Source organism: Lepidochelys kempii, chromosome 3, assembly GCF_965140265.1.
Source record: "Lepidochelys kempii isolate rLepKem1 chromosome 3, rLepKem1.hap2, whole genome shotgun sequence".
Taxonomy (NCBI): domain Eukaryota; kingdom Metazoa; phylum Chordata; order Testudines; family Cheloniidae; genus Lepidochelys; species Lepidochelys kempii.
In genome coordinates, this window is record NC_133258.1 from 97249434 (window position 1) to 97263597 (window position 14164).

A 14164-nucleotide genomic window follows, 5' to 3' on the forward strand; every position below is an offset into this window, starting at 1 on the left:
ACCCCTCTAGCACCCCGATCCCCTGCCTTGAACCCCCTGCTGCACCCCCTGGGGGCAGGGAGGGTGTGGAGCTGGGGTGGGGATTTCAGGGAAGGGGTTGGAATGGGGGCAGGGAAGGGGTGGAAAGAGGTGGGGCAGGAGCGGGGCCTCATGGAAGGTGTGGAGTGAGGGTGGGGCAGGGGCAGCGGGGGGAGGGGGCGGTCAGTGATGCGGCCCTCATGCCAATGTACTAGTCCTCATGTGGCCCTCGTGGTCATTTGAGTTTGAGACCCCTGCTCTAGATGCAGTACACCATACTTCATTAACCATCTGATCTGTTAAAGCACTTGCTATATTCTATTCTACAGTTTGTTTTTGGTCATCACCTAGATTACGCTTCCATTTCACTCCCTCAGGCCAAAGAACATTTGTGCACTGACATTATTGGTGATGTCAGAACAACTCTGGCAAACACTGCCGCAAAGCCAGAATGTTCTGTCTCCCACAATAATAGTATCTACAGTATTTTGTTTATTTATTTTTTTAATGTTGAGGAGCCTGTTCTACAAACCCTTCCTTACATGAATAGTCATTACTCACATGAGTAGCCCCATTGACTCCATTAGGAGGATCAAATCCCATGTGACGGACTGGGGGATTTAAAATTAAATCATAGATATTTAGAAATGCATTATAGAGCAAATTAAAGGCTTAAACTATTTGGCAGTATCTTTTTACCTCTAGGCTGTAATAAGTAAAAAACTACCTGACTCACTGACAAAGGTTCATCTGCACTTCGGTCATCTGATGACTTTGGAACTTCTAGTCTGTCGATGAAAGTCTGGAGTTCTTTCCTAAATGCCTTCATCTGTGCATTGATTCGATAAAGAAGCTCATGCTCCCGAATCCTACTGCCATCATCTTCTTCATCCATGAGTCCGAATAGATCCCCATTGGCCACATAAATTCTTGCCTCAGTTATGATGGTACTCGTGTCAGAAATCAGACGATCTATCGTCTTGCCCAGTCGCTCGGCTTCAGAGCGGATGTCCTTCATCTGCTGCCGATCTGTGAAGCTCTTCTGCCACCCAGTTGGCGTAGGATAAAAAGACCTAGTGGGAGTCAGGCACCGGATATTGCGTACCTCCTCAGAGTCGCTTTCCCCTCCAATGGGACCTTCCCTTTTGCGGTGGGGAGGGCGGGAATCATCATCACTTTCTTTTTTCCCTGCATCACTTTCAGCATCACTGTCTCTGGGGCTGCCCCGGATCCCGAGGTGAGAGGCCAAATCATAGCGCTGCATGTTGGACATTAACACTCTGTTTTCATACTGAAGTTGCATGACTTTGCCACTGAGCTCATTGATTTGCATTCGGGCAGCTTTTAGCTCTTCTTGCAGTGCTTCCGTCTTGGCATTATCATGGTGCCTCGAGCTCTCATGGGTGCCAGACTTGTACTTGTATTTATTTAGCTCAGTTGTGATGCGCTTGTTTTGTTCCTCCAGGTCAGCCAAGTTTCTCCTCAGCAATTCTGTCTCATCTTCAACTAGCTGCAAATGCTGCCGTAACTCTGAGAGAGATTCGCTCTGTTCCCCCATGAGGGGATTTGCTGTTCCTGAGAAATCATCTCCTCTTAAATCATCAAGCTCTGCTTTCAGTCCTCTGTTTTCTACTTCCAGTTCTACTATTTTCCTTCCAAGGATGTTGGCTTCTTCCTCTACTAATCTCAATCTAAGTTTGAGTTCTGCTTCTCTTGTGGTAGGCGGTCCTCCAGCTTCACCTTTCGGTAAGGGACTGTCTAGATCCCCATAAAATGATCTATATTTTTGAAGCTCATGTTCAAATCTGTCTTTCTCCTTATCAATTTTAGCCATTTTTTTCCTCATAAGGGCAGCTTCTTCTTTAACAAACTGCAACTGGCATTTCAGATCTTCATTGTCCTCCTTAAAAAAAAATGAAAATAATTTTATGTCAATAAAGAGAGCATCACTTGAAATCAAACAACTTCAAATTAAAAGGTTAACAATAAAAGCAATATAACTTTAGAAGTTAAAATATGATTATAACAATTATTTTTCTACATCTGAAGATGAGATTAAGACAAAAAAGCCTTCTTTCTTTGCTATGAAAGCCTGCTCTGTTCCCAGAAAACATACGTTTTCAGCAGCCTTTCATGAAAGACTAAGATTTTATTGGCTCATGATGGGTGGAAAGTGAAAAGAGAGTGAAAGGATACTTTCTAATCTTCGTACCCAACAGGCTGAAAAACCAAAATTGAAAGTCAGTTAAATAAGGCAACAGACCCATAAAAGCATCTCAAAGTCAGCACCCAAAGGGCCAAGTCCTGGAGTCCCGATTCAGATGAAACTCTTGTTGACATCAGTGGGAGTTTTGCTTTTCACCCGGATACTACAAATTGGACTTCTGAGCCCATGCGGAGCCCTACTGCAGTCAATGCACAGGTCCACTTGTACTGTTGTCAATGCAGGATTGGGTCAGTTGTCAAGACTGCAGATTTGGGCCCAAGATCCCCATTTCCCAAACAGCAGTATGATATAATACTAAACGTCAAAACTAACAACAAAAACAAAGGGCCAGATCCTCCGTTCATGTAGACTGGGGTAGCTCCACAGAAGCCTCAAGCTGAGGATCTGGGCTGTTATTACTTCAACATACCTCAGTGGGTGTCTGCTGTGACTTTTTTTCTGATTTTTGCAAGTCTTTGCTCCCTCTTCTTTTCAATGACAGCTACAAAAAAGTGAGAGACATTGAACTTGTCACCAACCATGTATCTAATTCAGTCCCCTTTTCTAAAACATACCAAATCACAGACAATTATTTGGACTGCTTCTTCTAATTCCTGTAATATCACAAACAAGGGAGATAATTCTACCTTAAAATAACACAATAGAAATGCTGTACAAGACATAGTAAAATAGTAACCACTCTTGGTTGCATTTTCAATATTCAAGCATCAAATAATAAATCCTTACAACATCCCCATGAGGCAGGTAACAAACTTATTATAATTCATATTGTACAGATGGGTAAACTGAGGCAAGAAATCCTGGCTTCATTGAAGTCAATGAAGTTCTGCCATTAATGTCGATGGGGCCAGGATTTCACCCAGGGAGCTTAAGTGACTTCTGCCCAAGGCCAAAGAAGGAATCAGAAACAGGCAGTTCCCAGAGATCAGGAAATTAGGCCTCCCTGCTTTCATTTAAAAATATTTAAAAAAATAAATTTTAACACTAGAGCTGGTGAATTAATTTGTTATGAATCAATTATCTGATGGGCTTAGTCCTCTTTTCTGTTCACTGTTTATTTGCAAACGAATCCTGATGTATGTGAAAGTATTAATTAGTCACAGGTATTAACCAAATTGTCTTGCTGGCCAGTTTTCAAGTAGTAGAGCATTTGCAAATGGTTCACTATTCACAGAGTAGGATGGGTCACCAAAGTCACATGACATTGTTCTTCTGGCTGATTAGATAACTGGAAGCTTTTAAATATGGGAATTATAGACATGTAGGCCTGGAAGGGACCTCAATAGGTCATCTAGTCCAGTCCCCTGTACTGAGGCAGAACTAAGGTATGGTCTACACTACAGAGTTAGGTCGATGCAAGGCAGCTTATGTTAACCTAACTATGGAAGTGTCTACACTTAAATTTTGCTCCCACCAATGTAACTGCCCCGCTACACGGACTTAATAACTCCACCTCCATGAGCGGCACAAAGTCAAGGCTGATGTAGTTAGGTTGATGCAGTATCAGCGTAGTACTGCACTGCTTATGTGGACAGTTACTGGCTTTCAGGAACCATCCCACAATGCCCAAAACTGACAGTACAATCCATACAAGCACTCCTGGTGAGGACACACACCACTGACACAAGGAACAAAGTAGACATGCACAAGCAATGTACAGTAACTCCTCATGAGTGAATAACTCCTCACTCATGCACTCACGAAAGCTTATGCTCCAATACATCTGTTAGTCTATAAGGTGCCAAAGGACTCTTTGCCATCCTCACTTAAAGTCGTCCTGGTTAACGTTGTTTCCTTGTTACGTTGCTGATCAATTAGGGAACATGCTCATTTAAAGTTGTGCAATGCTCCACTATTACGTTGTTTGGCTGCCTGCTTTCTCCACAGCTGGCAGCCTCCCTACACCCCACACTCCCTCCCACCGCCTCCGCCTGCCAGCAGACCCCGTGGATCAACACCTTCCCCCCCCCTCCCTCTCCACCTCCTGCCCACGGCAATCAGCTGGCTTGCAGCGTTTAGGAGGCAGGAGGGAAGGGGGAGGAGCGAGGACTCAGCACGCAGGTTCCCCCTCCTTCCTGAACACCGCAAACCAGCTGATTGACCCGGGCAGGAGGGGGAAGGAGGGGGAGCCTGCATGCCAAGTCCTCGCTACTCCCCCCTCCCTCCTGCCTCCTAAATGCAGCAAGCCAGCTGATTGCCTTGAGCAGGAGGGAGGGGGGAGGAGCAAGGACTCAGCGCGCCTCCCCCCTCCCTCCCCTGCCTCCTGCCCGCATTCTCAAAACTACGATACCCGCACGAGGAAATAAGGAAACAGATCAGCAGAGCCAGACGTGTACCCAGAAGCCTCCTGCTGCAAGACAAGCCCAAGAAAGAAACCAACAGAACACCACTGGCCATCACATACAGTCCTCAGCTAAAACCTCTCCAACATATCATAGGTGATCTACAACCCATCCTGGACAACGATCCCCCACTTTCACAGGCCTTGGGAGGCAGGCCAGCCCTCGTCGACAGACAACCCGCCAACCTGAAGCATATTCTCACCAGCAACTAAACACCGCACCATAGTAACTCAAACTCAGGAACCAATCCATGCAACAAACCTCAATGCCAACTCTGCCCACATATCTACACCAGCGACGCCATCACAGGACCTAACCAGATCAGCCACACCATCACTGGTTCATTCACCTGCACGTCCACCAATGTAATATACGCCATCATGTGCCAGCAATGCCCCTCTGCTATGTACATGGGCCAAACTGGACAGTCCCTATGTAAAAGGATAAATGGACACAAATCAGATATTAGGAATGGCAATATACAAAACCTGTAGGAGAACACTTCAATCTCCCTGGACACACAATAGCAGATTTAAAGGTAGCCAACCTGCAGCAAAAAAACTTCAGGACCAGACTTCAAAGAGAAACTGCTGAGCTTCAGTTCATTTGCAAATTTGACACCATCAGCTCAGGATTAAACAAAGACTGTGAATGACTAGCCAACTACAAAAGCAAAAAGAAAAGGAGTACTTGTGGCACCTTAGAGACTAACCAATTTATTAGAGCATAAGCTTTCGTGAGCTACAGCTCACTTCATCAGATGCATATCGTGGAAACTGCAGCAGACTTTATATATACACAGAGAATATGAAACAATACCTCCTCCCACCCCACTGTCCTGCTGGTAATAGCTTATCTAAAGTGATCATCAGGTGGGCCATTTCCAGCACAAATCCAGGTTTTCTCACCCTCCACCCCCCCACACAAATTCACTCTCCTGCTGGTGTTTCTCCTCCCTTGGTGTTCACACCTCAACTGCTAGAAGAGGGCCTCATCCTCCCTGAATGAACTAACCTCGTTATCCCTAGCCTGATTCTTGCTTGCATATGTATACCTGCCCCTGGAAATTTCCACTACATGCATCTGACGAAGTGGGTGTTCACCCACGAAAGCTTATGCTCCAATACGTCTGTTAGTCTATAAGGTGCCACAGGACTCTTTGCCACTTTTACAGATCCAGACTAACACGGCTACCCCTCCAATACATAATGCCTTTTGTCTGGCAAAAAAATATTTCCCTGGAACCTAACCCCCCCGCTATTTACATTAATTCTTATGGGGAAATTGGATTTGCTTAACATCGTTTCACTTAAAGTCGCATTTTTCAGGAACATAACTATAATGTTAAGTGAGGAGTTACTGTAATTACTGCAGCAGCTGTATGCCAATGTAAGTTAAGTCAACTTAATTTTGAAGTGCAGACATAGCCTAAGTATTATCTAGACCAGGGGTTCTCAATCTTTTTCTTTGTGAGCCCGCCCCACCAACATGCAATAAAAACTCCATGGTCCACCTGTGCCACAACTGCTTTTCTGCATATAAAAGCTAGGGCCAGCGTTAATAGGTAGCAAGCAGGGCAGTTGCCTGGGCAGTTGCCATGCCACAGGGGCCCCCACAAAGCTACATTGCTCAGGCTTCAGCTTCAGACCTGAGTGGCAGGGCTCAGGGCCTGGACTTCAGCCCCATGCAGCAGGGCTTTGGCTTTCTGCCCTGGGCCCCAGCAAGTCTAATTCTGGCCCTGTTTGGCGGACCCCCTGAAATCTGCCCCCAGACCCTTGGTTGAGAACCACGGATGTAGACCATACCGACAGGTATTCGTCTAATCTGTTCTGAAAAACCTCCAATGACGGAGATTCCACAATCTCACTAGGTAATTTGTTCTAGTGCTTAATTACTTTTACAGTTAGGAAGTTTTTGCTAATGTCTAACCTACATCTCCCTTGCTTCAATTTACGGCCATTACATTTTGTCCTGTCCTCAGTAGTTAAGGAGCACAATTTATCACATTCATCTTTAAATCAACCTTTCACATGCTTGAAGACCATTATCATGTCCCCTCTCGTCTTCTCTTCTCCAGACTAAATAAATCCAATTTTTTCAATCTTTCCTCGTAAGTCGTATTTTCTAGACCTTTAATCATTTTTGTTGCTCTGATCTGGACTTGCACCAATTTGTCCACATCTTTAGTGAAGTATGGTGCCCAGAACTACTCTCTGACTATGCTTTTTCAACCAGTTGTGCACCACCTTACAGTAGGTTCATCAAGGCTATATTTCTCTAGTTTGTTCATGAGAAGGTTATGTGAGACAGTACCAAAAGCCTTACTAAAGTCGAGATATATCGCATCTACTGCTTCCCCCCATCCACAAGGCTTGTTACCATGTCAAAGAAGGATATTAGGTTGGTTTGACATGATTTTGTCTTGACAAATCCATGTTGATTTTCCTTATTTTCCTCTAAGTCAAGGGAGGCCCGCAGGCTGGATCCGGCCTGTCTGGGCTCTCAATCTGGCCTGCGGGATTGCCAGCCCAATGGCACAGCAGGGCTAAGGCAGGTTCCCTGCCTGCCCTGGCCCTGTGCTGCTCCCAGAAGCGGCTGGCACCATGCTCCTGCGGCCCCTGGGGGAGGTGGGGGCAGAGGGCTCTGTGTGCTGCCCTCTCCTACAAGCACCGCCCCTCACAGCTCCCATTGGCTGGGAATGGGGAACCCCACCCCATTAGTTACTGCCAGACATACTGACCACTTCCAGGAGAGGCACAGGGCCAGGGCACCTGCCTTAGCCCCACTGTGCACCGCTGCCACCCCAGAGCCGCTCGAGATAAGTGGCCCACACCCCGAATCCTTCCTGCATCCCAAGCCCCTACTCTGAGCCCCCTGCCACACCCCTACAACCTGTGCTGAGTCCCCTCCTACACTATGCACCCCCTCCTGCACCCCAACCCTCTGCTGCACCCCACACCCCTCCTATACCCCAACCCCCCTGCCCTGAGCCCCCTCCCACACTCCAACCCCCTGCCCTGAGCCCCCTATGCAACCCCAGGTAGTACTTAAATCTATCCCACCCTGGCATACTCCCTAAGGCAGGGCAGTAGTACTAACATAGTACTAGCCTTCCCTCTGAGGACATTCCCCTCTCTGGCACAAAGGGCCTCAGTGGCAGAGAGAGAAGAAATGTGCACTTCTCTACACCACTGGGTCAAGAATCCAGACACTACCTAAAATCAAAGCTAGCTTTGTTCAGTTTGAAGTCCATACCACATAATGGATCAGGAAACAATGGATCAGTATGTTGTACACACAACCCTGTGCATGACTCTACCTACAGGTCCCATTCATTCACCACCACCACAGCAGTCCCATAACAAACAAGATCCACAAAGTGCAGTGTAGCAAAACTAAAGAAAACAACATGTAAATGCCAGCAGCAACTACAGACAAGCCCAAGGGTGCTCAGATTCAGGGATCCAGTTTGAGCCCATTACAGAATCAGGCGTGATTCATGATGTCCAGATGAGTATATATGGTCAAAATTCAGAGTGGAGAGTGGGCAGGCTAAGACCTGGCATTACACTTTGGAACCATCTCTTGCAAAAAAACTAAGGCAGATGTTCAAATCAGTGGACTCAAGGATGCATAAAGAGATGGAACTTGAGAGTTTCAGCTTCACACATAGGAGCCGACTTCCCCTCTGCCCAGTGGGTGCTCGACACTTCCCCCCTCCCCGCCCCGGCCCTGCACCACCCTCGCCCCACCCCCATTCCACTCCTTCCCCACAGTCCCCATCCCATCCCTTCCCCCTTCCCGTCCCCATTTCACCCCCTTCCCCCAAGTCCCCGCCCCTGCCCTGCCTCTTCTCCGCCTCCTTCCCTGAGTGCGCTGCATCCCCACTCCTCCTCCTCCCTCCCGGAAAGTCCTAAGCGCTGCCAAACAGCTGTTAGGTGGCACGGGGCCAGGAAGTGCTGGGAGCGAGAGGAAGGAGCGGGGACACTGTGTGCTCGGGGTGGGGGGGGGAAAGGAGGCGAAGAGTGGGGAGCTTGGCTGCCGGTGGGTGTGGAGCACCCGCTAATTTTTCCCCGTGGATGCTCCAGCCCCAGAGCACCCACGGAGTCGGCGCCTATGGCTTCACATTAAGCTTTATTAAAGGAAAGTCCCCACAAGCAAACAGATTGCATTAGTACTGCAAACCTTGACACAACAGATCCTTGCCAATGCTGCCCACCGATGAAATATTAGGGGTACTAAAAATATAGTTCTTCTTCATCACCTAATCTCATCTTTTTCATCTCTCAGAGCTCAGCACCTCTCCAGAAATACAAAAGTTATGAAATGCTGAGCTCCAACTTCTCACCTAGGCCCGCCAGCTCCTAATTAAAGACAAGGACTGTCTGAAAATATTCTCACAACAAATAAAACTGGCCAAAAAAAATACCTCATCCAATTTTTCCAGGTTTGAGAAGAGCTAGAAACGTGTTTACTCTTGCCTCAAATTTTTAACAAACACTACAGTCATTTTTGGTAGAAAGGAAACTAACATTTGAACAACAACAACTTGCCTTTATATACTGCCTTTCATTCTGCTCTTCTCAAATTTTAACGATACCCAATGCTCATATCATCCTCTACTGAAATGAAGCAGCTATTTAACAGCACACAGCAACACTATATAATTTATAGCTGAAAGCAACAAAGAAAACCACATATACAATTAAAATTGAAGGAGTGATTTGAGTCGTTAGATTGTGCCCAATTAGAATTTGGGTGGGACGCTGGGGAGGGAGAGGGAGGACCAGGGGACACATTCACATTCTCCTGTGAAAAGTACCATGGGAATTTAATGACCACAGGAGGTCAAGACCTCAGTTTTCCATATCTCCTCCGAACATAAGAACGGCCATACTGGGTCAGACCAATAGTCCATCTCACCCAGTATCCTGTCTTCCGACAATGGCTAGTGCCAGGTGCTTCAGAGAGAATGAATAGAACAGGGCAATCATCGAGTGATCCAAAGATGACCTCTCCAAAAAAACACAGTGCGCCCTAACAACATGTCACAGCATTGATCCAATACTGACGCTGAAGAGAGAATGTCATCTACTGACTATCAAACACTATATCCTGAATAATAAATTCAACAGGATTTTTCAATGGGGTAGATAGCCATTTAGAACATCTACACGTGCCTGCCATCATTTTATTTTCATATTTCATACTTTTAAAAAACACTGATCCTATTTTCAATGTGTGAAATTATCTACTGCTGCTAACAGATATTTTAATTAATGGAAACTGAACATAAAATAATTAGGGACTGAATAATAAACGCTGGACAAACTAAAAATGTCCTCCCTCTCAATGGAATCAGATTCCTCATGTTATTTTTATTTGGGCCCCAAATGGAAGGAGAGAAAGAGCTTGGGGAAGGCAAGTCAGGGTGACAAAGAGTTGTGATTTAGGATCAGGAAGCAGAGACCTGAGCGTTTTGGGTAAAAGAGAGTGTTTTGGGTAAAAGAGGATATGGGCTGGGATTGAAAGAAGTGAGAGAATACGGAAGGCCAAAACAGAAAAAGGAAAAATAAATTTAAGAGCAAGGCAAATGGAGACACTTGTAGCCTGATTTTCAGACTATGACTTCCATTTGGCACATATAAGATTTTATGCATATACCCTATGTATGCACTTTTGGTGCACTAACACCTGACAAGACAGATTATAGATTCTGTCACTTCCATGTGCAGAATTTTCATGTGCAAAATCTATTTGTCTACAATAGTTACGTACATGAATTCCTTTAGGATATATTTCTCTACTTGTCTCCATTCTTTTCCTTTGGCTGGATTACACCACCACAAAATGAAATGCGGCAGCATCCAAATAACGCCCCCAACTGCTTCTCAACTGCAGCAACAGAGCTAGCACCAATATTTCAAAGCTGGTTTCACACATTATTGGTCGGAAATGTAATTTTTGTGCTCAGAAGTATTTTTTCCTCAATAATTTGAAAACTGTGTTCGATATTTTCGTGTATTCGGATAGCAAGAGCAAAATATTTCCCTAAAACGAAACAAATATTATTGTTTACAGGGAATTAACTATATGTTTATTGTTAATGAAAATATTAAACTGGTTGAACTTTTTTTTAACATGTCCCTCGAGATTTTTCAAATGTACTTTAGACAAAATGTAGGCAGGGACTGTTCCACAAAACTAACATCATTTTAAAAAAATCTACCATTGTATTTAACAATTATGATCAAAAAGATGACAAACTACATAAATAATTGATTTAGTTTGAAGATCAATTTAGTATACTTTGATTTTTTTAAATGTGTTTGTCAGACAGGTTTACAATGAAAATTGATTAAGAATATTTCCGGAATACCTGATGAAACAAATTATGTATCCGAAGTGGAAAAGACTGAGATATGGTCTACCAAATGGTGACTACACAGAGGATTTTAGGGAACTCTCCCACTAGCAATTAGCAACTCTACCAGAATTAGCAACAGTGGGAGCACTAAACTGGCTGTTAGCATTTCTACAACCTGTTGAGTAATCCTGCTCAGAGCAAGTCTGAAGACATGGAGGTAAAACTTCACCACTTTACCAGGGCTGAGCAGCTGAAGCCAACCACATGAGAAACCACCATAACATACAGGGATCAGTGGGTGGCACAGAGCTGCCATAACAGCTCCCACTTCACCCCTGCCCCCATCTTCAGCCAGCACAGGTGTCATGGCCAGAGAAAACGGAATGTAGTTCTTTTACACCTAAGTGATCCTTGGCTGTTGTAATAACTTCTTGGAGCCACTGGAAGTTAGAGCTGGCTTTAAGCCACCTTTGCACTCCCCGATATTGGTGCATCTGTCTACCATGCTGGTCTCTAGGCTGCTCTAACTTGCACTTACTGACCAGCCTGGCACAGAGTTGCCCCAAGTTCAGGGAAATGCAAAGTTGGCTTAAAGTCACCTTTGCACCCTTCCCCCAACTCCTGACTTGCTCTGAGCACTTCTTGCCAGACCCTAGGATCTGACCCTGAACAGACACGAGAACTGAAATAATCACTTTACTACCACCTATTAAAAAAATCAAATGAACAGGTATTAGAAACTGAATGGATCCTCTCCAGGCTGGTGACTGAAAATACGTTCTACCCTCAAAATAATATGTTTTAAAATGTCCATTTCATTCCTAAAATTTATCAGCCTTCCAAGACAAGGGCCACACTCCTATTAAACTGTTTCAATCACCATGCTGGGCAACCTGCCAGCAACACACCCAGGGCACTTGCTTTGTCTCTGATGGGCACAAGCATACATATCCTACCAATCCAGGGTTCTGCCCAGCCTACTCCAAGGGCAATATCCTGTGTATTTCAGTACCCTGCCTGCTCACAAGAATGAAGCAGGGAGGTAGCACAGAGGGATATTAAGAAATACAAGTGAATATTCATACCCATGAACTGAACAGAAAGTTGCTAGATCTAGTTACAGCCCTAACAGCCCTGTCAGCGTCCTCTTAATATTAAAAATGGCATATGTTACAGTCACTACTGGAGAAGGATATGGAATGCAAGTGGCCTTCACCAGAAAGAGATAAATAGCTCAATGTAGTCATTTAAACTAGCTGAAGCCAATATCCCACTTCAGAAGTGAGACATGAAAGTCAGCTTTACCAACCTCTGTACACGTGCTGGCCATGCAGCAGACCCAATTCTGATTTCTGTTGCTTGTGACCATGCACTTTCTGATCAAGCAGAGTTCAGCACAGTGGTGAAAGCAAAGTGTTCTTTCCTTCCAGAGGATATACCCCTTGTAACTGACCACCAAACCTTTCAACTGATCAACTGATACTGATCAAATTCTGAACTGGTATTGATTAAATTCAAAGAAAGTTACATCTAGCCATTTAGTGCTCCCACTGAACCAGATTAAGGTTGAAGGTCACCACGGACATAGTCCCCTTAATCCTGGGGTGCACAGGCAAGTCTCAGAGTGCAGTGATTCCTTTGAACTGAAATGCCTGGCTCAGGGCACTTGGTAGAGCAGAGACTATGGTAAACTTGTGTCCTTGTGCTCCCCCAGTCTGTCTGTTGTATCTACCTGTTGTCTGTCTTACAGTCTTTTTGTTCTGTGTTTGTATACTGCCTATCAAACACACTGTGTGGGATGAATACAGCCTCAGAGATGCACAGTGCTTCTTTGTCAAAACTACACAAGGTGGTTGGTTGGTGAATTTGTGTAGTTATAGATCCACCGACCTTGCATCGACTCAAAAAGAACCATCTGCACTATATTTGTACAGCACTAAGAGGCCTCAGCTCACCTTGGGGCCTTTGGCCACTACCATGACGCAAATACATACATAATAAAATAATAAATAAAATTATACGTACATTAATAAATAATTAATAATAGGAAAGAAGAAGCCCCGGGAAGCTGTGTTACATGGCTTCCTACAGCAAGCACACACGGGTGGAACTGCCTGGGATCCACCGTGTACAAGACCAATAGAAAATCAGGCACATTTGTAGACAGATCTTCCGGTTGTCTGCAGACCTCTGCAGGCCAGTAGAGCTGAATCCTCCAATGCTGGCAATTGGATCTAGATAATTTTCCACAAACTGAAAAAATATGAAATATAGAGAGAGACTTTGAAGGAGGGGCTTTTCATCAGTTTTGTTTGCTCCCTTTATTTGCTTCTCTTTATTTTCTGTTCCAAGTTGGGAGTCTAATGAAGGCATAGTCTGTTGAATTTCAAGCCACAGTACTTATTAGGCCTAACAGCACCTCCTAGATAGGCCTGGATATAAATCCTTGCCTGCTCACCAGATCCTGTCCCTGCTGGACCTGACAGCTGGACAGAGAGGAACTCCTTATCATGTGGGAATTGGAAAGAATTGGGCCTCACCTCTTGATTCAACCTTCCGCACTGCGACAGAGGGGCCACAAGGGGACACTGCTTGCCTGTGGAAAGAGCCATCTCTCTCCTGAATTGACAACAATCACCACCCACATGTTGCCTGATCTTAAAGAGGGGCTGGCCTTTTCTTTTTCTTGCTGTCTTCTCTGCTGTCCTGTTTGCTTTTCGGGGAACTGATTTGGAAAAACTAATAGCTTTGCAAATAAGCTAGGAATGTTTTCCATCATATAACAAAAGGGAATAAAACAAGCTGGTTTTGTAATGTGCAATTTCCCCCACGTTTAAGCTCATCAAGACAGTGCGTCAGACTCTCCAGAGCACAGTAGGCAGTTTGTCCTGGTGCATCAGTGTAATCCTACCACTAGCCAATAAAGTCATTGCAGTGGAAAACAGAGGTTGGCAGCTTCTGGCACAGTGAGTTCAGGGTGCATGGGTACAGGAAAATGAAGTACTGTCAGGTGCAAAAAGATGTCACACTGATCCTCACCTCCCTGCCTGGTGCAAAATAGATGTATATTAGCAGTGGTACTTTCAGCAGCCTTAAGGATAATCTAAGATACCATGTAAAGGGCTCCCCTAGCTATGAATGTGAAAAGCTCATTTTGACAATAGGCAGCTCAGTGTAGATCTTGGTCACTGGTAATGCACTGCTAACCTA

General features: G+C 45.0%; 1 protein-coding gene across 7 annotated transcripts in view; it reads right to left on the reverse strand.

The window, feature by feature from the left end:
• MTCL3 (MTCL family member 3) overlaps window positions 1–14164 on the reverse strand; it is a 58460-nt gene that overhangs the window by 19611 nt on the left and 24685 nt on the right. For 5 of the 7 annotated variants that reach the window (XM_073337254.1, XM_073337253.1, XM_073337251.1 and 2 more), the window contains exons 4-5: window positions 2655–2726; window positions 746–1921 (exon numbers count right to left, since the gene is read on the reverse strand). In XM_073337254.1, coding sequence (XP_073193355.1) covers window positions 746–1921; window positions 2655–2726 — 1248 coding nt within the window. The remainder of the gene's footprint in view (window positions 1–745; window positions 1922–2654; window positions 2727–14164) is intronic. The other 2 variants (XM_073337252.1, XM_073337256.1) reach the window with 1 other exon arrangement.